This window comes from Mytilus californianus, unplaced genomic scaffold, assembly GCF_021869535.1.
Source record: "Mytilus californianus isolate M0D057914Y unplaced genomic scaffold, xbMytCali1.0.p SCAF_3, whole genome shotgun sequence".
NCBI lineage: Eukaryota > Metazoa > Mollusca > Bivalvia > Mytilida > Mytilidae > Mytilus > Mytilus californianus.
Window position 1 is genome coordinate 92068078 of NW_026262679.1, and position 25815 is coordinate 92093892.

The 25815-nt window shown below is 32.3% G+C and overlaps 1 protein-coding gene and 1 long non-coding RNA gene across 3 annotated transcripts in view; one reads left to right on the top strand and one right to left on the bottom strand.

Annotated features, from left to right (window-relative positions):
• LOC127735432 (uncharacterized) overlaps nt 1-25446 on the bottom strand; it is a 115418-nt gene extending 89972 nt beyond the window's left edge. Inside the window, exons 1-2 of one of the 2 annotated variants that reach the window (XR_007998418.1) lie at nt 25409-25446; nt 20343-21541 (exon numbers count right to left, since the gene is read on the bottom strand). This is a non-coding gene — a long non-coding RNA (uncharacterized LOC127735432). Of the gene's footprint in view, nt 1-20342; nt 21542-25408 lie in introns of those variants that run through there. The other variant, XR_007998419.1, reaches the window with a different exon arrangement.
• LOC127735425 (tetraspanin-36-like) lies at nt 5020-17457 on the top strand. Its single transcript, XM_052245590.1, has 7 exons — nt 5020-5161; nt 6476-6667; nt 7003-7077; nt 7583-7672; nt 14911-15057; nt 15374-15457; nt 16275-17457. Exons 1-7 carry the CDS (start codon nt 5102-5104, stop codon nt 16368-16370), a joined length of 744 nt encoding a protein of 247 aa, XP_052101550.1. The 5' UTR covers nt 5020-5101; the 3' UTR covers nt 16371-17457.
• Nucleotides 25447-25815: the final 369 nt, after the last annotated feature.

Genomic DNA, 25815 nt, shown 5'->3' on the forward strand with positions numbered 1-25815 from the left:
TTCAAATGAATGGATGTAAGCGATTATAGGCAATCGCACGGCCTTAATTCAACAATGATAAAAAACCAATATCGTATAGTCGGCTATAAAAGGCCTCGACATGAAAGTAAGAATCAATTCAATTGATAAAAAACTAACGGCCTAATATTTAAAACAAAAACAATTTACGAAACACAAATATGACAGACATGAACCAACGACCGTGAATCACTGAACTACAGGCTCCTGACTTGGGACAGGCACATAAAGAATGTGGCGGGGTTAAACATGTTTGATGGCGCCAATCCTCCCTAACCTGGGACAGTGGTGTAACGGCATTACACACTGAGAACAAACTACAGACCAATAAACGAAAAACCAAATTTGAGAAACAGCAATAAACGACAACCACTCAATTACAGGCTTCCCAGTGAAATGGGACCAGCACATATAGAATGAGGCGGGATTAAACATGTTTGAAGGTGCCAACCCTCCCCAGAAAAGGGCCGCAGTTCACTCATCAGATCGGTACAAAGCAGAAAAACATCTAACAAAAAACACAGACCGGATGTAGCAGGGTATTTATACATCCATCATCCCATAACATACCGAAAGACACAAAGTACAGATTTGAGAGTACTTGCAGTTACTGACAGCTAGTTCAAAGCAACTTAAAACGTAAAAAATCTAAGACTGACTAAGAATTATTATATAAAGGGCTTCGAATTGAAATTAAAATATGTAAAGTTAACACAGTGTAATTACTAAAGTTAATATAATATACGATAAAAGTTTGGTCATTACTGAAGGCCGCACGCAGACTACACGAAATTCGTCGGACCGTCGGACAAATCCTGTGAATAATGGATCGGTCTGGTAAAATTTTGTTGAATTCCGGCCCGAATGTCCGATGTTGTTTATCGTCCGGTTTTGTTTGTTTATTATCGTATTTTCGGTAGATTTCTACTTCCGTTGTATTTTCTAATTTATATACGAAAGGATTCTAACTTTTGGCAAAATAACTTTGTTACTTCATTAGAACGTGATGAAAGTTGCCTTAAGTAAATTTGTAATCCATTTATTGCATTAAAAACGTCATATTCCATTTCAATCAGCATGTCTAACATCGTTTATTTTTGTAAATTTCCTTCGTCCGCCATTGAAATATATGTACGAGCTACGGATCGGACTCGGGATTTACCGGAGTGAAGTTTTTTGAATTGAATTTTAGTTGATACAACAACTTTCTTTTCCTTTTTGATATAAAAAATAGTTCTCTTTTTTTTGTTAGTGATAGATATTAAGTTGATAGTTTCTGACCAGAGGACTAATATAATTAATAACATATTTATAACAGGCTGTACAAACAGAAAGATCAGTGCATATTCCTGAAATGCATTCAAGCAATTGTGCACAACATTCATCAAAATATACACTCTTGTCAGACGATTTTGTTTTTGTGCATTTTGGAGAGGAGTACGGCACAACAAGTCATAAGTTTGCTGTACTTTGTCGGATAATATACAATTAGATGTAAAAAAAAAAAAGCTGCTTACAGTGTCCTTTTTACTTTTTACTTCAGTTCGTTCCAGTGGCTGGTGAAAATATACTTCTATGTCATTTGGTCTCTGGTGGAGAGTTGTCTTTTTGGCAATCATACCACATCTTCTTATTTTTATATTTTATAATTCTTTTTTTTTCTCAAGGTGGGTACTGTAGTAGTATTAATAAGTGTAACTATATTATAAATGTTTAGTAACTTGGAATTTATAAGTAGTTATATGAGTGTGAAAACCTTTATAACTTATAATGTTTTCAATTGAAAAAAAAATAATTGATATGATAACGTTGTATACTTCTGCATACTAGTATTATTAATTAGATAACATATACATCATACATGTACATCATCCGGCAATTCTGTGTTGATAAAACATGGGAATCGTATACTAACAATATTTTGTATCCCAGATAAAAGATATAACTGTTATTTGTCATTTATGTGAACAGTCGATTGAAATTTGATGATATTGTAATATATACATGTCTCTGGTTACAGCTATTTTAAATGACTCGGAGACCTTTAACACCCAGAACACGTAGTGAGTGTTGTTTATATAGCATATGGTGATTCGATTCCAAGATGTTTTACAGACAGATATCATTTAAGGGATGTCTTTGATTCTGCGTCACCATGAAGAGTGTTTTTTTAGTAGCTTGCTGATGCAGAGTTCATCCAGTGGCGGATTCAGGGGGGGGGGGGGTCCAGGGGTTGGAACCCCCCTTTTTTTGGACGAACAATGCATATGTATGGGGGCATATAGTTGGAACCCCCCACCATTTATCCTGGGTTGGGAACCCCCTTTTAAAAATGGCTGGATCCGCCCCTGTCATCTCTCTTTTCCATTAACTGACTAGATTATTTTGTCCGATATATTTGGAAGATTGTATTGTTGGAATGTTTCCATAAAGTAGCCTTGGAAGAATATTAGATTTGTAGGGAAAAAAAACATTAGTCTATTGAAAACCAGGGCTCTGTAAGGAGTAATTTGTTCTTCTAGCTAGTTTAATACTATTGTCTACAATATATATATATATAGATGTTACTTATTTAATCTTTGAATTCCTAGATTTCAGTTTATTTCGATTCTGTTGCTCTATTACATTTTCTTTCAGAAACAATTGACGTTTAGTGCGGTTATTGGTGTTACATTGGTGTTCCCGATTGTCCCACTGTTTGAAATTACAGGTAAAAAAGAAATGAAATTTTGTGGGACAATCGGGAAGATGTTTGTGGGACAATTGGAAAGTATAAATGTGGGGCAATTGGGAATTGTTTTGCAACAAATGGAAGTTTTTAACGACCTTGACTGGCTATATATACAGCCCTTGCACGGTCGGTAATTGTTTTGATAGTAATTAAATTGTTTTTATAGTGTGTAGCAGGTAATTAAAGGTAACTAACCAATGAAACTTATAAAATAAGAAATACACATGAACAAATAATAATATTTACATATTTCTTTTTTGCAGTATATTAGCAACAAAGTATCATCAAACACAGACTTTAATATATATTTAGTCATAAAATAGCACATATCAAGCACTTCTCAATTCTACATTGATATATAATAAAAAGAGTTTCACTTTAGCACACATAATAAACAGCTAAATACAATAAAGTACACACAATAAACAAATTAATTCATTAAAGCACACACATGACACATGACACGAAGAGCAGATACTATTTAGCACGCACAATGCATAAGGTACAACAATAAAGCACACATGATTCATAACTTAAACATCACAACACATCATATAATTGCAACAAACGTAGTCAAAATGTAACAAATACGTCAGAAGCAATGTCAGCATACTGAAACACAATAACTTCGCTATTCTGAAGATGGTCTGAGTTCCTGTAGGCATTGGTTGACTTGTTTGTATTTTGTTCCATATATTGGTCCTTCTCCCCAATCTTGGTACTGAATGATAGTCATTTCGTTTGCTGCCTGCTCCTCTTTAAGATAGTTCAGTAGCTTTTATACTATGTTTGGGTGTGGTACTTAGATCATCTTCTTCAAGCCATCGAGGTGGTTTGTCGTCCTTGGTCCTTCGGTTTGGTAATGGTTCCATATCTGCCTGTTGCTTTCAACCCAGTATGTTGTGACGTTATCCGTAAACGAAGTGATATTTGCTGTTGAGTCCGAATTTTCCAGGTCTTCAAGTGTATGGAACCAGACGTCGTCCGCTATTTCTGTAGGTGGTACCAGAGGAAGAACTGCTGCCGACCGTATAAGTTGATGAATGTCTGGTTCTCCTTTATAGTTAAGAGACGAGTCTTGTTTACTGCACTATTCGCCAAATACACTGAGTATAGTGAAACAAATTGTCCTTCAATAGTTTTTCCTGGAAAGGATGCTCTGGCAGAATTCTGAACAGCAGCTTCGTAATCAATGAAGAAAGTTGTTGGGTTCAGGTTAATCTGACGTTTTAATTTAATTTTAATTTAATAATATTTTATTGTATTAATCAAGCAATAGGATTGGACACAAGTTATTACAAATATTAAGTCCTCGCCTTACATATACAACACACATATATGATGACAGCAAACACATACATAGTATAGCGACAGTTATAAAGGAAGGAGTCACAAATTGGCTTGGCAACAAAAAAAGCAAATAGGACAGAGAGAAAAAAGAAAGCTGCTGACTTAGGACGTTAAAATCGTTTTGACTGTTTAATGAAATAACGAACTTTATCAAAAATTTAGAGTTAGTTTCGTAATTATATGCATATTTTCCAAACAATAGCGTTTCAATATCAATGTGTATGTTCATATGTATAAGATCATTAACCAGAGATATTCTTTGGTTGTAATATAATTGGCATTCTAGAAAGTAATAGATGGCATCTTCAACAGGAGAACCGGCGCTGAGGCGCATTTAGAATCATTGCATGTATTATTTTTAATTTATTTAAAAACTTCAAAACAAAAAAAATGTAATTAAAAATACAATACTGATATTTGTTTTACAAATAAGAGTAACATTATGTTTTATAACTCAGAAATTTTATATTATTTCATCAAAAGTGCTTTAATGTGATGATTTAAAAAAATCATATTTTAATTCTTGTTTATTTAGTAAAACAAACAACAACTACCTTGTTTATTTAAAAACATTTTACATAATAGAATAATGTGGGACAATCAGAACTTTTCATTTGGGACAATCAGAACTCTAAAATTTTAAAAAGTGGGACAATCGGGAATAAACCGTTACATTGGTAGGATGCATTTTATATTGGTTCACTTACCTACTGTCATATATCTATTCTCTAAATTCGTTTTGTTTAAATAATTGTTGAAGATAATCTCTAAAAAATGTCACTATAAGCATATGAAATATTTGAAATTATCTAATTCATGTATACAACTCTAAGTAAAAGTTTCATTTTTATTTATGCTTTGTTGGTTTTTTTGCCTAATATTAAAGACGTTAAAATTACACATTAGTTAAAGACTATTACGTCATCTATCATATGACGATTTCGTCACTGTCATTGAAGGATTTGTTTTGACGAACATTTTGAGTTTATCTAGTTGTTTAACATGGCTGTTTGTACAATTACTTCTAAGGCTTGCCTTATTCTCGTCAGTTTAGTATTTTGGGTAAGTAAAGAGCACGGGGACAAGTAACGTTTTGATTGCATTTTTCCACAATTTCCTTTTTTTTTCTCAAATTTAGTTTTTGGTTCTTTTAACTTTTAAGGGTCCCAACCAGTCAGTTGTATTCGAAAAAAATATATATACCTTGATATAGCACAATGTAACCAACTCGCCTTTTTGAGAAAAGACACATGATTGTGAACTTTCGTTATATTTTTATTTAGTCCCTAAATAATGGTCGATGTACATGATGTATAAGCTTCAGAATTAATAATTATGCATTTTCATCCTAAGGGAGCTACCATTTGATTTTTACAGGTCAGGAATAAGGACCAATTGGTGGATTATACCTCAATTGACGTATAATCCACCAGTTGACATATATTGGTATAGACCAATTGACGTATAATGCAAGTTTTTTAGTTATAAAATGCTAGTGTGAGATAGGAGCATCATTTTGCAACTTACAACCTATTTTATGACCATATTATTGAGTCCTCCAAAAGTTTCAGTTTTGTCAAAGCCTGCTGTATCTCTTGAGAATGCATATGTACAACAATTCTTTTGTTGAAACATCTGTACTATTGACCATGATTGACTTTTAATAATGAAAGTCAAGTATTAACAAAGAGCTCCATTCACCTGTAGACGGTGGCTGCTTATCGGAAGAAGAAGTCTATCTCACTGAAACTTGTTATCTTTTAAATCTATATTAAATTCATGAAATTATCTACAAAATGATGTATGACATGTATGACACCCTTTAATTTCTGTTGTCGGAATCATTTGCAGTAAGTCTAAATAGGTGAACTGAAAATTATTTTGTCTACTCATAGCGATTAATTTTGATACCACGTCAAATGGTTACATAAAGTTTCAGTACTTTATTTTTTCCCCATTACTTATTGTTCAGCTGTTCAGACTCAATTTAATGACTGTATCAACCACCGCATATCATGTCCTACCATTATAGTTTCATGATACTGATGATGGTCATTTCTCACCATGATTGTTTTGAAGAGAACTCATTTAAAGAGTGCAAGGATATTTGGAAAATATTTTTTTAAGTTGTAAACAAACATTTAACACAATAGTAATAGAAAATGAAACTTTGAAAAGCAAAGGCAGGAATTATTCTAAAACTTTAATAGCGCAAAATTCTTGTTATATATCCAGTCATACAAGTATGTAAAGAAGAAAGCAATGGTTTATAGGTCTAAATAAATTGAAAACATGAAAATAGATATTTCTTAGTTTGCAGGCACTTGTTATGATCTTGATCTTCACTGTTGATAAAAAAAATATTTCTGGTTTTAGGCAGCAGCAGCAGGACTCTTCTTCATTGGAGGATGGGTATATAATACTTACCACCATTACAATGAATTAACAACAGCTAATTTGACTTTGATTCCAGCATCAATCATACTAGCGGCTGGAGTATTTATGTTCATTCTTGGTATCTGTGGATGCATTGCAGCTTGTAAAGAAAATAAAATTTTACTGGCTGTGGTAAGTTTTGTGTCTTAGTGGTTATAAGTGTGAATATGAACACCAGACATGCTTAAATGTTATTTAGAAATTATAGATTTAAGGTTTGACAGATGATCTTGCCTTGGGTAAAAAAAAATAGAGTAGTTGACAAGAAAAAAAGTACAAATGTATGTTTTTGCATTCAATGACACCCAATCAGTTGCACAGAAGAATGTCAGAAAGAACATATAAGAGTTCAAAATCATGGCTATCATGTAATTTCTACAACCACATGGCATTAGTCATATCTTCCCTTTCAAAATAATGTTGATTCTAAACAGACAAAGTAAAGAGAGGTATTTTGAATATTTCAGTTGTTTACTGTCTTGTTGATTATTCTGTGTGCTGAAGTAACTGCTGCAGGTCTTGCCTATGGCTTTAGAGAGGATGTAAGTATTTATCAAGATAAGAATAAAAAAGATCAACTTGTACAGATAATCCTTAATCATAGAATATGAGAGTAAATTGCTTCCTTGCAATATCAGATGGATCTTTTTATGTACAAAAAAAAACACGCTGGTCAGCTTAAAATTAATGTTTGAAATTATGCATTGAGAGCAAATTTTTAAATAATGACCAATATGCATTACTAAGTACATTTGTATGACATTAGTTATTTAACAAATAATCATATTGTAATTTTGCAAAAAGTGTTGAGTTGCTTTTTTATAAATTTACAATTTGTATGCTGTTTCTTTATGTTATATATTTATTATACAACATCAGTAGTTAAATATGTATTTATTTATATAACAAAAAGTATGCAATTAAGCAATAGTTTTCTCCCTAAAGATTTTAACTGATTATGATACTAAATAATAAACATTTTCATCTTGTGTTTCATATTGAATTGACAAAGCATACTGTTAAGATTTGTAATTTACTGTACTTTAGGTTAGAAAGGCTGTCAATGATGGGTTAGATGATGCCCTTCAGAAATATAAAGGTACCATGAAAGATCAGATGGACTATGTACAAAAAGAGGTAAAACAGACATGACAGACACAATTGTTTACATATTCATACATAAGTAAAAAAAGAGAAAATAGGGATGATGGTTATGTGGTGGTTAAATCTTTTTATACGACCGCAAAAATTTTGCAGTCATATATTGGTATCACGTCAGCGTCGTCCGAAGACATTTGGTTTCCAGACAATAACTTTAGTATAAGTAAATAGAAATCTATGAAATTTAAACACAAGGTTTATAACCACAAAAGGAAGGTTGGGATTGATTTTGGGGGTTATGTTCCTAACAGTATAGGAATTAAGGGCCAAAAAGGGCCCAAATAAGCATTTTTATACACCCGTTTACGGTATTATGGTATACCGTTGTCCGTATGTCGTCAACATTTCGGACATTAACTCAAAAACACTTCAACCAATTTGCATATAACTTTGGTGAATTGTTCATATCGATTGATGTGAGCTCCCTTTCATTTTTTATACGACCGCAAAAAAATTTTGTGGTCGTATATTGGTATGACGTTGTCGTCGTCGTCGTCGTCCGGCGTCGTCGTCCGAATACACATTGGTTTTCGCACTCTAACTTTAGTTTAAGTGAATGGATCTCTATGAAATTTTACCATAAGGTTCAATACCTCAAAAGGAAGGTGGGGATTGATTTTGGGGGTTATGGTACCAACAGTTAAGGAATTAGGGGCCAAAAAGGGGCCAAAAATAAGCATTTTTGTAACTTCCAGACATAACTTGTGTGTTAGTGTATGGATCTCTCTGACATTGTACCACAAGGTTCCATATCACAAAGGGAATGCTGGGATAGATTTTGGGGGTAATTGCCTCCAAATTTTAGGAATTAGGGGCCAAAAAGGGGCAAAAAAATAAGCATTTTTCTAGTTTCATGACAATAACTTGTGTTCAAGTGTATGGATCTCTCTGACATTGTTCCACAAGGTTCCATATCTGAAAGGGAATGCTGGAATTGATTTCGGGGGTAATTGCCTCCAAATTTTAGGAATTAGGGGCCAAAAAGGGGCAAAAAACAAGCATTTTTCTAGTTTCATGACAATAACTTGTGTGTAAGTGTATGGATCTTTATGAAATTGTACTACAAGGTTCCATATCACAAAGGGAAAGCTGGAATTGATTTTGGGGGTAATTTCCCACAACGTTCAGGAATAAGGGGCCAAAAAGGGGCCAACAATAAGCATTTTTCTAGTTTCCAGACAATAACTTGTTCAAGTGTATGGATCTCTCTGAAATTGTACTGCAAGGTACCATACCACAAAGGAAAGGCTGGGATTGATTTTGGGGTTAAATCCCTAGAAATTTGAGGAATTAGGGGCCATAAAGGGGCAAAAAACAAGCATTTTTCTAGTTTCAGGACAATAACTTGTGTGCAAGTGTATGGATCTTTATGAAATTGTACTGCAAGGTTCCATATCACAAAGGGAAAGCTGGGTTTGAGTTTGGGGGTAATTGCCGTAAATGTTTAGGAATTTTGGGCCAAAAAGGGGCCAAAAAATAAGCATTTTTCTAGTTTCCAGACAATAACTTTTGTTCAAGTGTATTGATCTCCCTGAAATTGTACAGTAATCATACATGTGAACCTCCCGAAGGGAATACAATAATCCCGTTTTCAGGGGTCTCCTCCCGACCTCCCGTTGAAGACAAAAAAATCCTGTGTATGAAATATTTCATGAATGAAAAATTTCAGCCCAACATATCTGGTGTAACTGACATTACCTGAAGTTATATTTTACCTGTAAATCAATTAACATGATAATTATATGGCTTCACTTGTCACCTTGGGTGTCAAACATACTGGTAATCAACGATTTTTACATCAGGCTAACTGCCGTTGTGTAATAAAACTTTGTATATTTATAAATGAATGTTGGGTTACTTCCCTTGATTTATCCTGTTTTAAGTTACTTTCCTTTAAATAATGTAAATTTTTAAAAGAATATAAATAAAATATAAATTGAACAAATAATCATAAAAGGATAGTAATTAAATGATTATAAATGTCTTAGGACAAATGAAAAAATAATAATTTGAAAATTATTTGAGGGTTCTATACTTCCTTTCAAGGCTTAAATTGAAATTTATATATTAACTATGACCCATGAATTCAGTTTGAATGTGTTACTTTTCTTGCATTAAAAATCTACTTGCATATTAAAGATAAAAAAAAAAAAAAATCTACTTGCATAAAGATTAAAATAAAAGATCTACTTGCAGATAGATAAGCAAATATTCTAATTGCAATGAATAATGGAAAAAAAGATATGACCTAAAAAATTTAAAGAACATACTTAAAAAGAAGAATGTTAGATTGAACAAGTTGAAAGTTTAAAAAGATAGAGAAAATTTATAAGTACAAGGGTACTATAAACATAATACATTCGGATGGAAAGTTGAAGAAAGCACACTTTAACAGACAATTTCTACAGCACACGGTTACATTTATGACAGAATTTATGTGGATTAAAAACCTCCTGATCTGAGTCCTAATCTCCTGACCAAAATTTCCCAAACTCCTGATCTTAGTTTCACAGTCCATCATATGTACTGCAAGGTACCATACCACAAAGGGAAGGCTGGGATTGTGTTTGAGGGTGATGAATCATAAGGGGGTTCAAAAAATTTTGAGGGGAGGGGGATTTTTTTTTCCTTTTTTTTCTTTGAAATTTTCCATTTTAAATTGGTTATTTCTGATTTATATATAAAAGCAAATAATAATAATATGGTTTGAATAGATAAATTAAAAATTTTTAAGTTCTTAGACCACATTCATTCTGTGTCAGAAACCTATGCTGTGTCAAATATTTAATTACAATCCAAATTCAGTGCTGTATCAAGCTTGAATGTTGTGTCCATACTTGCCCCAACTGTTCAGGGTTCGACCTCTGCGGTCGTATCAAGCTGCGCCCCAGCGAAGCATTTTATTATAAAATTTAGATAATACGTTTCTGAGTTATGGGGTTTTATTCATTAAAAAAGGGTGGATTTTCCGTTTTCGGACAATAACTCAAAAATGCTTTCACCAATTTGCAAGAAACTTTGGTCAATTGTTTATATCTATTGACATGATATCCCTTTTGATTTTTATAAATTTTAGATTTTATGTGTCCGAGTTGTGGAGTTTTTATTCAGTAGAAAAAAGGGGGGATTTTTCCAGTTTTCGGATAATAACTCAAAAATGCTTTCAGCAGTTCTCATGAAACTTTGAAGAATTGTTTATATCTATTGATGTAAGCTCCCTTTCAATTTATATAAATTTTAGATATTACACTTCCGAGTTGTGGGATTTTATTCATAAAAAAGGGGTGATTTTCTAGTTTTCGGACCATACCTTTAAAGTGCTTTGAGCAGTTTTCATTACACTTTGGTGACTGGTTTATATCAATTGAGATAACCTCCCTTTAGTTTTTCACAATTTTCTGATATGACATTGAGAAGTAATTGAACTTTATTCATAAAAAATGCGACGGGTGTATTATGGGCTCATGGCGCAGCTGTTTATTCTAGTTTCCAGACAATAACTTGTGGAACGTTGTATGGATCTCTCTGAAGTTATACCACAAGTTTCCATACCACAAAGGGATGGTTAGGATTGGCTTTGCGGGGTTATGGCTCAAACCGTTAAGGAATGGGGGGGGGGGGGTAAATTTTTTTTTTTTTTTTTTTTTTTTGGGGGGGGGGGGGGTCAATTCGCAACAGCATAGTGTATTGTACAAAAGCAAAAAAATTAATATAAATTCAAATCATATAACCAATTCTAAGTTCTTTGACTACTGTTATTCTGTGTCAGAAACCTATTATGTGTCAAATATTTAATTACAATCCAAATTCAGACCTGGCCACAGACCACAATTAAATTCCCCTATTAGTTCTTTATAATGATTTGTTTCATTAAAAAAATTGCACCTTGCATTTTTGTCAAATCTTTTGTGTGTGTAATGTATAGTACTAGTCCAAAAATATATCCAAAATTCAGAAAGATTGAACCAATGACTCTTACAAATTTAGCCAATACACATCCATACCCCTATGGACAAGTCAAGAGATGTTCCGAAAACTGTAAATATCACCTTTTTGCACCTGGCCTAATCACTCTTTCCATATCAAAATCAGTTAAAATACAACATCCAAAAGTTTATTTCACCTCTCTTCTTTTATTTCCACCCACAAAAAACTAAGAAATGAGTGAGGAAGGGAAAGAAAAAAAAATAAGAAAAAATACACTCTAATTAAAAGGAACTATATTCGTGGACAACGAAAAGCGGGATCATTAATTGTGGTCTTGGGCCTATTAGGGGTCTAAAACTTGACCAATTCTAATAAAACTTGGCATGAGATAAGCTTAGTGTATTATAAAACAGTTTACAAAGTTTCAAAGCCATATGATACCAATTATAAAAAATGTGGCATTTTTTATATCTGAACTTTGGGTGCTGAATTGTGGCGTTGAATTAGAACAATTTCAACTATCAAATTTGGGCTTCTAAAAACCAAAATATACCAAAACTTACATTTTTTAATGTTTTTATGTATAAGTTATCACCTATTAAAAGCAACAGATAGCATACTTCATGTTTCAGACTTATCAAAAATGGCCAGAAGTAAATTTTATATGAGCCTGTGCCAAAAAATAGAGGTTATTAAATGAAGTGAGGCCTTATATGAAATGTAATATTTTTCACTTACCACAATTTTCTGAAGTTGTTAAGTTATAAAAAAACCTTTTACATGTTATAAATGTACTTTTAATGGAAATATAAGTTTCAAATAGCATAACACATGTGAATAAAATTGTCTTCAGCAATGTCAAGCTTAAAAAAACAGGTTGTCATTTTAGGTCGTTCCTCACATTTGCATATTAAAAAGCATATAAATGATATGGTAGATAGAGATATGCTTCTTTTTGCTCAAATCTTTGTTTAGATATGATAAAACATGGAGCCTGGATGTAACATGACTGTCACTTTCAACTATATATGTAGACAGTATGATTTGATACAAAGTTATTTACTTTACTTTTTAAAACCGGCATGAAATTTCAGCCTCAAAAGGCCAATATTTTAACCACTAGCTATCAAACAAAAGAAAATAAAGGTAGTCTGTGAAACAGACAAGGTCAAACAACCAGTAATAAGTGCTTTTGATACAGATTCAGTGAAATCTGCTAAAAGGAATTCAACTTGTATGTGCATAGAACCTCATTTTTCACTTGCTTCATACTGACCGTTAGACTAAGACCATTAAAGCAGCACATTTTGCACTCTTATTCTGATTTTATCTACTTTTTTTGTGTTCAGTGTTCAAAAATGAGTTAAACATCTACATTAGATACCACAAACACAAATAGAAAACCAGAAAAATCTGTCGGAGAGAAAGTAAGCATGCTACTTTTGTAAAAATATTGAAACAACTGAAAAAGTTCAATTTTGGGCATGTAGGCTGAAATGTCACTTTTTTACAAAATTTCTATCAAATAAAAGTAGAAATCATTTATTCTCATGTAGTTTGACAAATTAATACCAATAGATCATTCAGGGAAGTTGTCAAAGTACAAATTCAATATTTCCTGAATTCACCTCTTAGGCCACAGACCACAATTAAATTCCCCTATTAGTTCTTTATAACGTTTTGTTTCATTAAAAAAATTGCACCTTGCATTTTTGTCAAATCTTTTGTGTGTGTAATGTATAGTACTAGTCCAAAAATATACCCAAAATTCAGAAAGATTGAACCAATGACTCTTACAAATTTAGCCAATACACATCCATACCCCTATGGACAAGTCAAGAGATGTTCCGAAAACTGTAAATATCACCTTTTTGCACCTGGCCTAATCACTCTTTCCATATCAAAATCAGTTAAAATACAACATCCAAAAGTTTATTTCACCTCTCTTCTTTTATTTCCACCCACAAAAAACTAAGAAATGAGTGAGGAAGGGAAAGAAAAAAAAATAAGAAAAAATACACTCTAATTAAAAGGAACTATATTCGTGGACAACGAAAAGCGGGATCATTAATTGTGGTCTTGGGCCACCTGTATCAAGCGCGAATATTGTGTCCATTTTTGCCCCAACTATTCAGGGTTGGACTTCCGCGGTCGTATCCAGCTGCGCTCGGCGAAGCAATTTTTTTTTAAGCTTCTAAGTTCAGTGATCATGAGTTATTCAAGAAGACAAGTATTTTTGAATTTTGTATTGATAAAAAAATATGAAAATTTGTTGTACAGTTTCTCAAAAAGGGTGAACAAATATACTGAGATGGAAACACCACTATCATAACAAGCATCAGTTTAAGTGCATGAAAAGGAATTCAAAAGGAAGCCCATTGATTGAAGATGAAATATATAACGCAAGTTTGTTCTCTTTTATCATGTGAGAGAGAAAAAAATTTGAAATGGCATCATTTAACTATTTTCATATCCATATAGTATTTTAACAAATGAATTGAAATGAGCATTTAAATAATGATTGAAGCTTTTGAAAATTGCTAAATATAGAATCACAATACTGATGCCTTTAAAAAATTTAACCATAAGCATTTAAATATTGATTGAAGCTTTTGAAAATTGCTAAATATAGAATCACAATACTGATGCCTTTAAAAAATTTAACCATAAGTTTTTCAGTTAAAAGACAAACAATATTCAACATCAGCTACAATAAATGAAACATTTCTCCCTGTAGTGTATGATGCAAAAAAGAAACAAGAAAAAAACGTAGTTAATTGTGACATACATGTATATGTATATATATTGATAAAGAACAACCATGGAGAAATGATCATCACACTTTAAAAATACTGATAAATTTTCGAAAATGACAATTTTCTAAAATACACTGAAAATACTGAGGGCATTACATGAGGTTCAATAGTGGTCAAGAGATGATACCAGGGAAAGATAAATAATTACATATATCTATTTACATCAAATATTTTCAAAACAGTGCAGTAAGGGAAAGCTTGGGGCTGATGATTATAATTGACATGTATTTACCAGAATCTGGTATGGATTAACAATTATACCCCATAATACACTATTGCAATTTACTATTTCGAGGTCAAAATTTGTGGAAGTAGCTGTCAAAAAAACATATATCACATGTAAATATATGATAAATATTGAAGCAGACATGGAATATAAATTGCGTTTGCATACATTTAAGGTTATTGAAATTATATTTAAAAAAAGGTTATGAAAATATGGAAGTTAAGAAGGTTATGTATGAATTTCAGCTTAAATGTTGTGGAGTAAAGAATGCAACAGACTGGAGTAGTTCTAAAGGTTGGAACAATACAAAAACCGTCCCAGACAGTTGTTGCATAATGAAGAACTGTACAGCAGATGATCGCAAACCATTCAGCAAGAAAATCTATCAGCAGGTAAAATTCTGATTCAGCTAATTTAAGCTTCTTATCACAAAAAATGTTTTGGAAGAAATATTTAAAATTGTAATGAGTAACGCCTGAACCCTTTGCAAAAAATGTTGGTTTTTTACACGATGTTGAAATATTTTGAGCCTAAAGCTTTACATTTGAAAAAAAGAAGGGTAAACTAAAAAAGATAGTAAAAATTATCACTTAGTGCTGTAAACATAAAAAATGTTACCTGTCAAATGTAAACTAGAATCTAAATTAGACAGAGCAAATTTTTACTGTATTTTTACATAATACCTTTCATATTAATCTTATTTTGTAGGGATGTTACGATGAATTGAACAGCATCTTTGCTAAAAACCTTGGATACATATCTGGAGTGTCAGTTTCCTTTGCAGTGCTTCAGGTAACATTATATTTGGGCTCTATAAAGATGAAAAAAATACAAAGTACATTAGAGGATAAAATAGCCTAGCTGTTTTGGTTTGATTGGGGATATAAACAGTTGACTACTCTTGTCTCGAATTTCAGTAAAAGTCAACATATTTCTGCAGTCTGTCCATTAAAATAAAGTCATTTATATTAATTGAGTCTAAATTTGCAGCGATTTTAACTAAATCTGTTATCAGAAAGTATAATAAACAACACAAGTTTTGTTTGCTGACTGGAAATGTTTTACACCTGTCAAAAAGTTGCAAAATTTGACATTGACAATACACCTGTACCCTAATCCTAGGATCAATAATTTGGTTTACCTAATTATCAGTTGGTTGGACATTTTAATTATCTGCCCTTTGCACAATCAACTAAATATAATCAACTTTTAAGCAAGTGATTGCCCTAATTATCACCCAATAAGAGGGGATGAAAGTTAATGTGGATACAAGGTTTTACCTCATTCAAATTTGAGTTGTCTCCCCTTGATGAGTTTTACTTAAAAATAGTCAACTGTATAAAAGTAGTAAGTAACTTTACCTTTTAAACTGAACTGATTTGTAGTTATTTCTTTGATTTCCTAAAATTCTACATATTTTTAACAGACAATTCACAAATAAGAGAATGGATATATAGTCATATATAAATAGAAAGAAGTGATTGCTAAATAGATTTATAGTAGAGAAAGGTGTGTACTATTGGTCAGCATTATATTAAACTGTGACAGAATTAAAATACATGTACATGGGTGTCTGTAATTTAAAAAAAGATAAATTCCACTTTTTCAGATCCTTGGCATGATATGCAGCTGCATCCTGTTCTGTAGATCAAAGGAAGTACGGTATGAAGTACTAGGAGGACCAAACTCAGGTCTGAGAGTATGAGAATCTCCACAATAATGCTTCACTATCACAACTGTGCATGTGCACCTCATATCAGTTGTGTGTATTAGAGGGTACCTAAACTATGTTCGCAGTAGAATGTCATACATTGCTGAAGTTGGGTGCACATTGAAACAATTATTATAGAAGTACTTATTTTCTACTAGTTTCTATTGACATCTGTTTCATTGTTTTTACACTCATCGTGTTTCTGTGATAATTATGATAACAGTTATAAAGGAATGTGTCCATAAACACTTAAATATGTAGATGAGTTTGCAGACTGTTACCATGGAAGTGCAAACCTTTTGGTTAGTTCAGGAAAGAGTATTAAGAAATCAAGCAGAAAGAGATTTTAGATGGTAAAAGGGTTTCAGTACTTTGTAATTTATGTGAAATGTGACAAAAAGCTATTATTATAAATTAGTACAGTAATGGCATAAGATTTCATTTTTCTACTTTAATGAATGTTTTGATTTTTACAATTTTCTATATGTCATCACCTGAAATTTACAAATAAATTTGATAAGTTATAGAAAATAGTTTTACCACATGTTGACACATTTTTTCAAAACATATGTATTAGTTAGTTACACCATTGAGTGTTTTTATTCAGTTTTATTCGAACACAACAGTACATAATATAATATGCATAATATATATAAAGACATAGATCTGGTTTAATGATCAGAAGACTTTTTATTACAGGTAGGATATGCTATTATTTGGAATATTACCAATTGTTTTTTTTTTTTTTGGAACTACCAAAAATACTTTCCTATACTCAATTTGGATTGTAGATACAAGTTTACTCTTGTGGTAAATATTATAAAAGAATCTCAACGAAATATTATGTATGCATATCATCTGTTTTATTGATCTGTGAAAGTATCTAAAGAAAGATTTAAAAGGAATTTTATTTCCAAAATGTAATGTTTCATTTAGTGTTAAAATCTGATGGGTGACGCACAGATTCCAAATGGAATTTCTCAAAAATACTTTCATAGTTATTATGAGTTACAAAATATCTTTTGTGTTTTCTTCAAATATAACAGTTAAAAACAGTTTCCAACCACACAATGAATAATTTTTTTAATTTTTTTTTTTTAAACAGTCCCTTAATACAGAATTTGTTATACAATTTATGAAAATGCTATGTAACTTTTTGTTGCGCCTTGACGAAGTCAAAAAGCGAGACATAGGTATGCTGTTTCCGGCGGCGTCAACAATGTTTTAGTTTTTGATTAGGTCTTGTTCATGGTGAACCACTAGTGGTAGGTCAATGATATTTGGTATGCAGTTGTATTAGCATTGACACATCTCATTACCATGGAGATTATTTGGTCCCGCCCCCTCAGTCAAGGTCTATTGACTTTGAAACTTTTCATAGTTTACATGTATTAGTTTGTGATTAGGTCAATTTATGGGGAACCACTACTGGTAGGTCAATGATATTTGGTATGCAGTTGTATAAGCATTGGCATATCTCATTTCCATGGAGATTATTGGCTCCGCCCCCTTAGTCATGGTCTATTTACTTTGAAACTTTGCTTAGTTTACATGTATTAGTTTGTGATTAGATCAGTTTAAGATGAACTGCTAATGTTAAGTCAATGATATTTGGTATGCAAATTTATTGGCATTTGCAAGTATTGTTTCCATGGAGATTATATTGCCCCACCCCTGATCATGGTTCATTGACTTTGAAACTTTTACATAGTTTACAAGTTAATGTTTGTGTTAAGGTTTGTTTAAAGGGAACGACTTATAATAAGTCAATGGTATTTGGTATGCAGTTGTATTAGCATTGGCACATCTCATTCCCTGGAGATTGTTTAGCCATGTACCTTCAGTCATGGTTCATCGACTTGAATATTTGCATAACTTACATGTTAAAGTATTGCTATTTTAATTTCAACATTTGCATTATCAAAATTACAAAAAGGCAAGACATATCTCTGTGATAACAGTTTATTTGTTAAAATTATGGATACATGAATGTAAATAGTAAAAAATGTGATGGTTGTTTATTAGCAAATTATGAAATACATGTAGCAGCTATATTTGTTTGTTTGTAAACTTATTTGCATTGCATATTGTTTTCTGCTTGTATTATATGCATCTTAGTTGAACAAGTGTTATAAAAATCATTCATATTAAAAATACCTGTCAACTCCTGAAACTGAAATACAAAACTTTACCCATATAGGACCAGAACCAAACTGAGAAAAACTTTGTTGGATTCTTGTACTCATAAAATAGTTAACTAATGGTAATACAAAATGTCGTCTTTACAAATACTTCAAAAAAAGAACACAAAACAGGGGTGACAACTAGTAATTTGATAAATCCCACTATGAAATTGGTAAAAATTTAGGTCTTTTTTAATACTGGACTAGGACTTATATATAGACAAATTCCTGGGTGTTGTAGAAATTTGGCTGGATTACAAGTTTCTTGGCAATACATTTTGGAAATAGGGATAGTTGACAGGTTTATTGTTAATTAGCTTTCATTTATGGAAGTATTAGTGATACACTTTTAATAACAAACTTTACATTTGGGTACAGAAATACCTTGATTTGGCTTCTTTAAATACATCGATTCATATCATGTCCTTGACAATAATATAGTAAAAGATTAAACTGATGCTATTTTACAGCTTTGAAAGATTTATTTTCAGTGAATTATGAAAAGTTAAACTTCTGTACGCAAAATTATACAGTGTTGAAGCTTTTAATTAAAATAAATAAATGTAATATGGATATTAATATCAACAAAACAACAAATCAGAGGCCCCATGTAATGGGATACTTCTGACAAGCTAATCACATAGGGAATAATTTATCTTTGTGTCTGAATAATTTCAAATTCTTTATCTACCAGATCTAATTTGCAACTTAAAAATAAAAATGGATAATGACATGTATATTAACCAACACCAGAGGGTGTGTCATAATGTTTGTACAACTTCCTAGGTCAAAGTTCAAGGTCAAAAACTTTGGTTTCAGTTGACAACCCACAGCGGGGCCCACAGAGATGGCTCCAATCTCAATGATGTCTAGTTCTGCCAAATTTTAAAAACAGCTCTTATATTTGTAGATTAGAAACTCAGGAAAAAGTGTGAAATGATATAAAATCTTCAGTTCAAATCTAATCATTGTTATACAAGTAATTGATATGTCTAGTAATGAAAGTGGGCACACTGATCCATCAGATTCAAGTGACTAAATTGAAATGAATGGTCTGATAATTTATGACTGAGACATTAAACTATGCATAACCAACTTAACTGTAAATATATATCCTTTAAAGAGGTTAATGGAAGATCATTGGTAAACTAAATCACAACTTGTTGACACAAGGGATTTATAGATTGACTTGTATAGACATATGTGACAGGTCTAATGACGTACATCACATGTTGACCTTTAGATGTCTTATTATTTCTAAATGTTGTTGGGTTGCTGTCGTATTGATGTTTACCCCATATATTTACTGCTATTATCTTCTGAAAGAAAGACCTTTTAAAGAAATACTTGATTACCATGTGTTGTTTTGTAAATGTCTCAATGACATTTATAAACATGTTTATCTAGCCTTTGTAAATATGAATAAAATGAGATTTGGATATAATACATCTAAGATACAGCAATAAAACAACATTTAGAGATCAACATAAAGTCTTTAATAATAAACATATTATTATAAAACAGAGAAAACTTGCAGTGGTATAATTCTGTATTAAATGTACTTATAAATCAGTTCACTGTGAAGACTGATACATTTTGTGTAGATCAGAAAATTTAAACATGGAGTAATCCCTCTTTTGATGTATTTTCATGTTGCAGGATGATTAGAACAAAATGCGCACTGTTAAATTTCAAGGTAAATTTTATGCGTATTTGGTTTTTTTTCTTTATTTTTTTTATATTTATTCAAATATTACAAATTGCTTATTGTATTGTGTATTAAATGTACTTGAATCTGCAGATATTTTTATTTATACCGGTATATTACACTTCACTTTTACCTTGTTTTTGATAACCATTTGTATGGCTTTTTAAGTGTTTGTATTAAAATAAAAACTGTTGTGATAAACTCTTATTATACATTGTATCCCCAGAAATGAAAATGCCTAACCAGTTCTTGTCAAGGTGAATTGTAAATTAAGTTTTTTTTTAAATTACAATTTTAGAGAGAACAGATGCAAATATGACACTAGAAAAATGCTACACCATTATTGTTGATTTATTAATGTCGCTTTTAATATTTCAATGTAAAATATAATTATGTAAGAAATGGGGTTGGATGTATACTGATTGATATTTCAGTCTTAGATGCATGATTTTTTTATTAGTTATTGGCTTTGAACTAGCTGTCAGTGACTGTGAGTACTCTCAGATCTGTACTTAGTGTCTTTTTTGTTGTGGGGATGTATAAGTACCCTGCCACGTCCGGTCTGTGTATTTCTGCTTTGTTTCGATCTGATGAGTTAAGCCCTTTTCAACTGATTTTTATATGCCCGTTTACGGGACGTATTACGGTATACCGTTGTCAGTCCATCCGTCTGTCGTCAGCATGTTGGACATTTACTAAAAACACTTTAAATAATATGCATGAAACTTTGGTGAATTGTTTATATCTATTGACGTGAGCTCCCTTTCATTTTTTATAAATTTCAGATTTACCGTTTCTGAGTTTTGGGGTTTTATTCATTAAAAAAGGGGGGATTTTCCAGTTTTCCGACAATAACTCAAGAATGCTGTCACCAACTTGCAAGAAATTTTGGTGAATTGTATATATCTATTGACATGAGCTCCCTTTCGATAGTTATAAATTTTAGATTTTACGTTTATGAGTTACAGGGTTTTATTCATAAAAGAGGGGGAATTTCCAGTTTTCAGACAATAACTAAAAGATGCTTTCAGCAGTTCTAATGAAACTTTGGTGAATTGTTAATATCTGTTGATGTAAGCTCCCTTTAGAATTTTATAAATTTTAGATTTTACATTTCTGAGTTATGGGGTTTTATTCATTAAAAAAGGGAGGATTTTCCAGTTTTTGGACAATAACTCAAAAATACTTTTAAGTAGTTCGCATGAAACTTTGGTGAATTATTTATTATTTATTAATATAGTGTCCATTTTTGCCCCAACTGTTCAGGGTTGGACCTCTGCGGGCGTATCCAGCTGTGCTCAGCGAAGCTGTTTATTATAGTTTGTTCTCATGTTGTACTGTTACACCACTGTCCCAGGTTATAGGGAGAGTTGGTGCCTTCAAACTATTTTAACCCCGCCACATTCTGTATGTGCCTGTCCCAAGGCAGGAGCCTGTAATTCAGTGGTTGTCTTTTGTTGCTGTATATCATATTTGATTTTCGTTCATTATTTTGTATATGTGTATGGGTTTTGCTCATTGTTCAAGCTGTTAACTTCTATGTCATTTGGTCTCTGGTGGAGAATTGTCTCATTGGCAATTATACCACATCTTCTTATTTTTATATTGATGAACATGAATTATTATTTGATTTTCAACATTTTTTATTCATAAATATATGAAAATGGATTTAGCAACAGGCACTGCCTATAAAAGCTCTTTCCATACATAATGTAAAAGGTATCCATCATATATTAACAACTGTATTTAGAATAGTAGAACTACAGTGGAAAATACTTGCAACTTATGAGTATACACAAACAAATACATATTTACAGTGTTAATTACAAAATATATAATATATTTAAATGTGTAGACAATTAATCATCATCATTTACTCAAGTACCTTGAGACATATATATATATCAAGACTATTAATGAGTCTTAATATATATATAAGGTTTGTAAGAGACACTAAGCTTACTTAGTGGAATAAACGAAATAATGGGGGGGGGGGGGGGGCTGAAGAAGGAAAGAAAAAGACAAACTAAAAAAAACTGACAAAAGAAGGTAAAAAACATTTTTCAAACAAAATGATGAGCGTCACTGATATATTTCTGAACAGATTTAAAAATAGCAATATTTATATTTATATCATGAAAATAATCTATTTCCAAAAAGTAATAAGTCAGTATTTATGTCATGATTATTATCAACAATTTAGTGGATGGAATAAAGTAAGATCTGCCTTACATCATTGTACTTGGGGCAAATAAAAAAGAAATGCTGGTTATCCTCAACAGGGTAGTTAAAATAGTTTGAACAAGTAGTGTTCTCTGATAGAAATTGATTAAAAAAATAATGTTTTAGGTTGCTAGCATTATTTCTAAGTTGACAATGACTGATATTATATTTCCTTATCCCATAATTGAAAGGTTTGAATAATATATCAGTCCTATAGAATTTCTAGTCTACCTTTAAAGATACATAAACTTGGGGATTCTTTTATACGTAGAGGAAGATTATTCCAAAGCCTAATAGTGGAAGAAATGAAACTATTCAAGAAGAAGCTAGTTCTAGCAAGTGGAGGATGAAAAGTATTCTCTTCATTCCTCAAAGTATAAGGGGTTTGTCTTGAAAAATATGGCTGTACTAACTCATATAAGTATGCAGGTGTCATCCCATTTAATATTTTATAAAACAGTATCAGCTTATGTCTATTTTGTCTATTTTCAAGAGTTTCTAATCCTTATTCAATAGAAAGGTTATGTCTTTAGGAATTACACTGTGACTTACTTGACTTAATCCTCTTCATTCCTTGTGGAACATAGGGCTGCCACAGTCGCTTTCCACCTTACTCTATTTTGGGCTATTCTTTTTGCTTCGCTCCAGGTATATCCAATCTCTTCCAGCTCCTTGCGCCTTGATCTTCTCCAGCTGTGAAATGGTCTCCCCGGTCTCCAATGTCCTTGGGGGTTCCATTCTTATGCTTGTCTAGTGATGGTACCTACAGGTTTCCTCAAAGTGTGCCCAATACATTGCCATGTTCTTCTCTTCAGCTGTTTAATTGCTGGTTCCTGGTTGGTTCTTTCCCATAAGCATTTGTTACTAATTGTTTCTGGCCACCAAAATTTACAAATTTGGCGCAGGCATTTTTTTTTATAAAAACCTGGATTTGATGTTGTACCCCTGCTGTAAGTCTCCAGGTTTCTGCTCCATAAAAAAGGACTGATTTTACATTGGTGTTGAAAATTCGAATTTTGGTGTTTTCTGCAAATGCTGTTGATTTCCAAACTGGCTTCAGCATAGTAAAGGCTTGTCGAGCTTTACTTATTCTTGTCCTGATGTCTGCATCTGTCCCACCAGTTCTATCCATGATGCTTCCTAAATAAGTAAATTTGTCTACTTCTTCAATATCTTCTCCTTCAATTGACACTGTTCCTCCTTTTCTGGTCTTTACTTTCATAATTTTTGTCTTCTTAATGTTGATTTTTAGCCCTAGTTTTTTCCCTGTTTCATGGAGTTTGGTGGTTTTGTCTCTCATGTCTTTCAAAAGGTGAGATAACAGAGCCAGATCATCTGCAAAATCTAGGTCTTCTAGCATTTGTGCGAAGTTCCACTGTATACCTATTGGTGTAGTGGCTAGTGCTTGCTTAGTTACCCAGTCTATAGCTATCAAGAATAGTGTAGGGGAGAGTAGGCAGCCTTGTTTCACACCAGTCAGTATTTACATGTTAAGGGTTGGTGAATGATGATTCATGTATCACCTGTACTGTGAAATCCTCGTACAATGCCTTGATCATGTTCACAATTTTTATTGGTATACCATAATGCCTTAGCAGTTGCCACATCCCTTCTCTGTTGACACTATTGAATGCCCTTTCAGAATCGACGAATTACACTGTAGTCTAGTAATAATTCTAGCAGCTTCTATTTGGATATTCTCAAGAAGCTCAAGACTCCTGCTGAGAGCAGTTACCCCAAACAACATCACCATACTCAAATATTGATCTAATAAGCATAGTAAATACATATAAGTGAACTACTGTCTAATAAATGTTTAACTAGTCAAAGTACAGATGAACGAGAGCATACTTTTTATACGACCGCAAAAAAATTTTGCAGTCGTATATTGGTATCACGTCGTCGTCGTCGTCCGAAGACATTTGGTTTCCGGACAATAACTTAAGTAAATACAAATAGAAATCTATGAAATTTAAACACAAGGTTTATAACCACAAAAGGAAGGTTGGGATTGATTTTGGGGGTTATAGTCCTAACAGTTTAGGAATTAGGGGGCAAAAAGGGGCCCAAATAAACATTTTTCTAGTTTGCAGACAATAACTTGTGGAACGGTGTATGAATCTCTCTGAAATTATACCACAAGTTTCCATACCACAAAGGGATGGTTAGGATTGGCTTTGGGGGGTTATGGCTCAAACCGTTTAGGAGTTAGGGGCAAAAAAGGGGGAAAACAAGGGTTTCCTGGTTAATGGACAACTTAAAAGTAGTGTAAGGGAGGTAATCCAAACACATTTAAAGTACAATGTTGTGTATGTTTCGGTTTACCTCCCTTACATTTCTTTCTAGTTTCAGGACAATAACTTGTGTATAAGTATTTTGATTGCTCTGAAATTGTACCACAAGGTTCAATACCACAAGTAGAAGGTTGGGATTCATTTTGGGGGTATTTGCCCAATCCGTTCAGGAGAAAATTCTCTTCAAATATTATTTTATTTGGAGGGGGGTACAAAACATTTTTTTGGGGGGTTCAATTTGTTTTCCTCAAGATTTAAGAAATTGTCAATTTTCCAAAGAAAAAATTGGGGGTCACAATTTATTTTGCTAATTCTTTGTATATAGTCTGAAAACAGGCTGTTATCTGTTTTTTGGTAGGGTTGATGTCTTTTTGACATATTCCCCATTTCCATTCTCAATTTTATTACTAAGTATTGCGCAACAGCACAGTGTATTGCACAACAGCAAGAATTCTTCAATTGAATATAAATTCAAATCATATAACCAATTTCAAGTTCTTTTGACTACATTTATTCTGTGTCAGAAACCTATAATGTGTCAAATATTTAATTAGAATCCAAATTCAGACCTGTATCAAGCTTGAATATTTTGTTCATTTTTGTCCCAACTGTTCTGGGTTGGACCTCTACGGTCGTATCCAGCTGCGCTCGGCGAAGCAGTTTATTTATGAATATTATTAATATGATTGCTCTATAAAGCTGATGATGGAAATATTATCCAAAGGTTACAATGATTATTTATGTCCTCAACCTCTACACCATAATCCCCATAAATACAGATGGAGGCTCCCTTTCCCTTCCAGTACATATAATAGTTTTAGCTTTCTTGGTGTTAAATTGAACAGCCCATGATTTAGCCCAGTTAAAGATAACATCTAAGTCATCAGTTAAAGAAGCCGCTGCTACAGCATGATCATCGTCTACTATAAAAATGAAGAAGTGTCATCTGCAAAAAGTCTAATGTCATTGTCAATGTCATTTACTATATCATTTATATATATGAGAAACAGAAACGGCTCCAAAGCTGATCC

Bases quoted from the DNA above. Each gene is read 5' to 3' on its own strand.
- LOC127735425 (XM_052245590.1), top strand. From the start codon at position 5,102: ATGGCTGTTTGTACAATTACTTCTAAGGCTTGCCTTATTCTCGTCAGT. The intron at 6,668-7,002 runs GTAAGTTTTGTG...TGAATATTTCAG, and splicing joins ATAAAATTTTACTGGCTGTG to TTGTTTACTGTCTTGTTGAT. The intron at 7,673-14,910 runs GTAAAACAGACA...TATGAATTTCAG, and splicing joins TGGACTATGTACAAAAAGAG to CTTAAATGTTGTGGAGTAAA.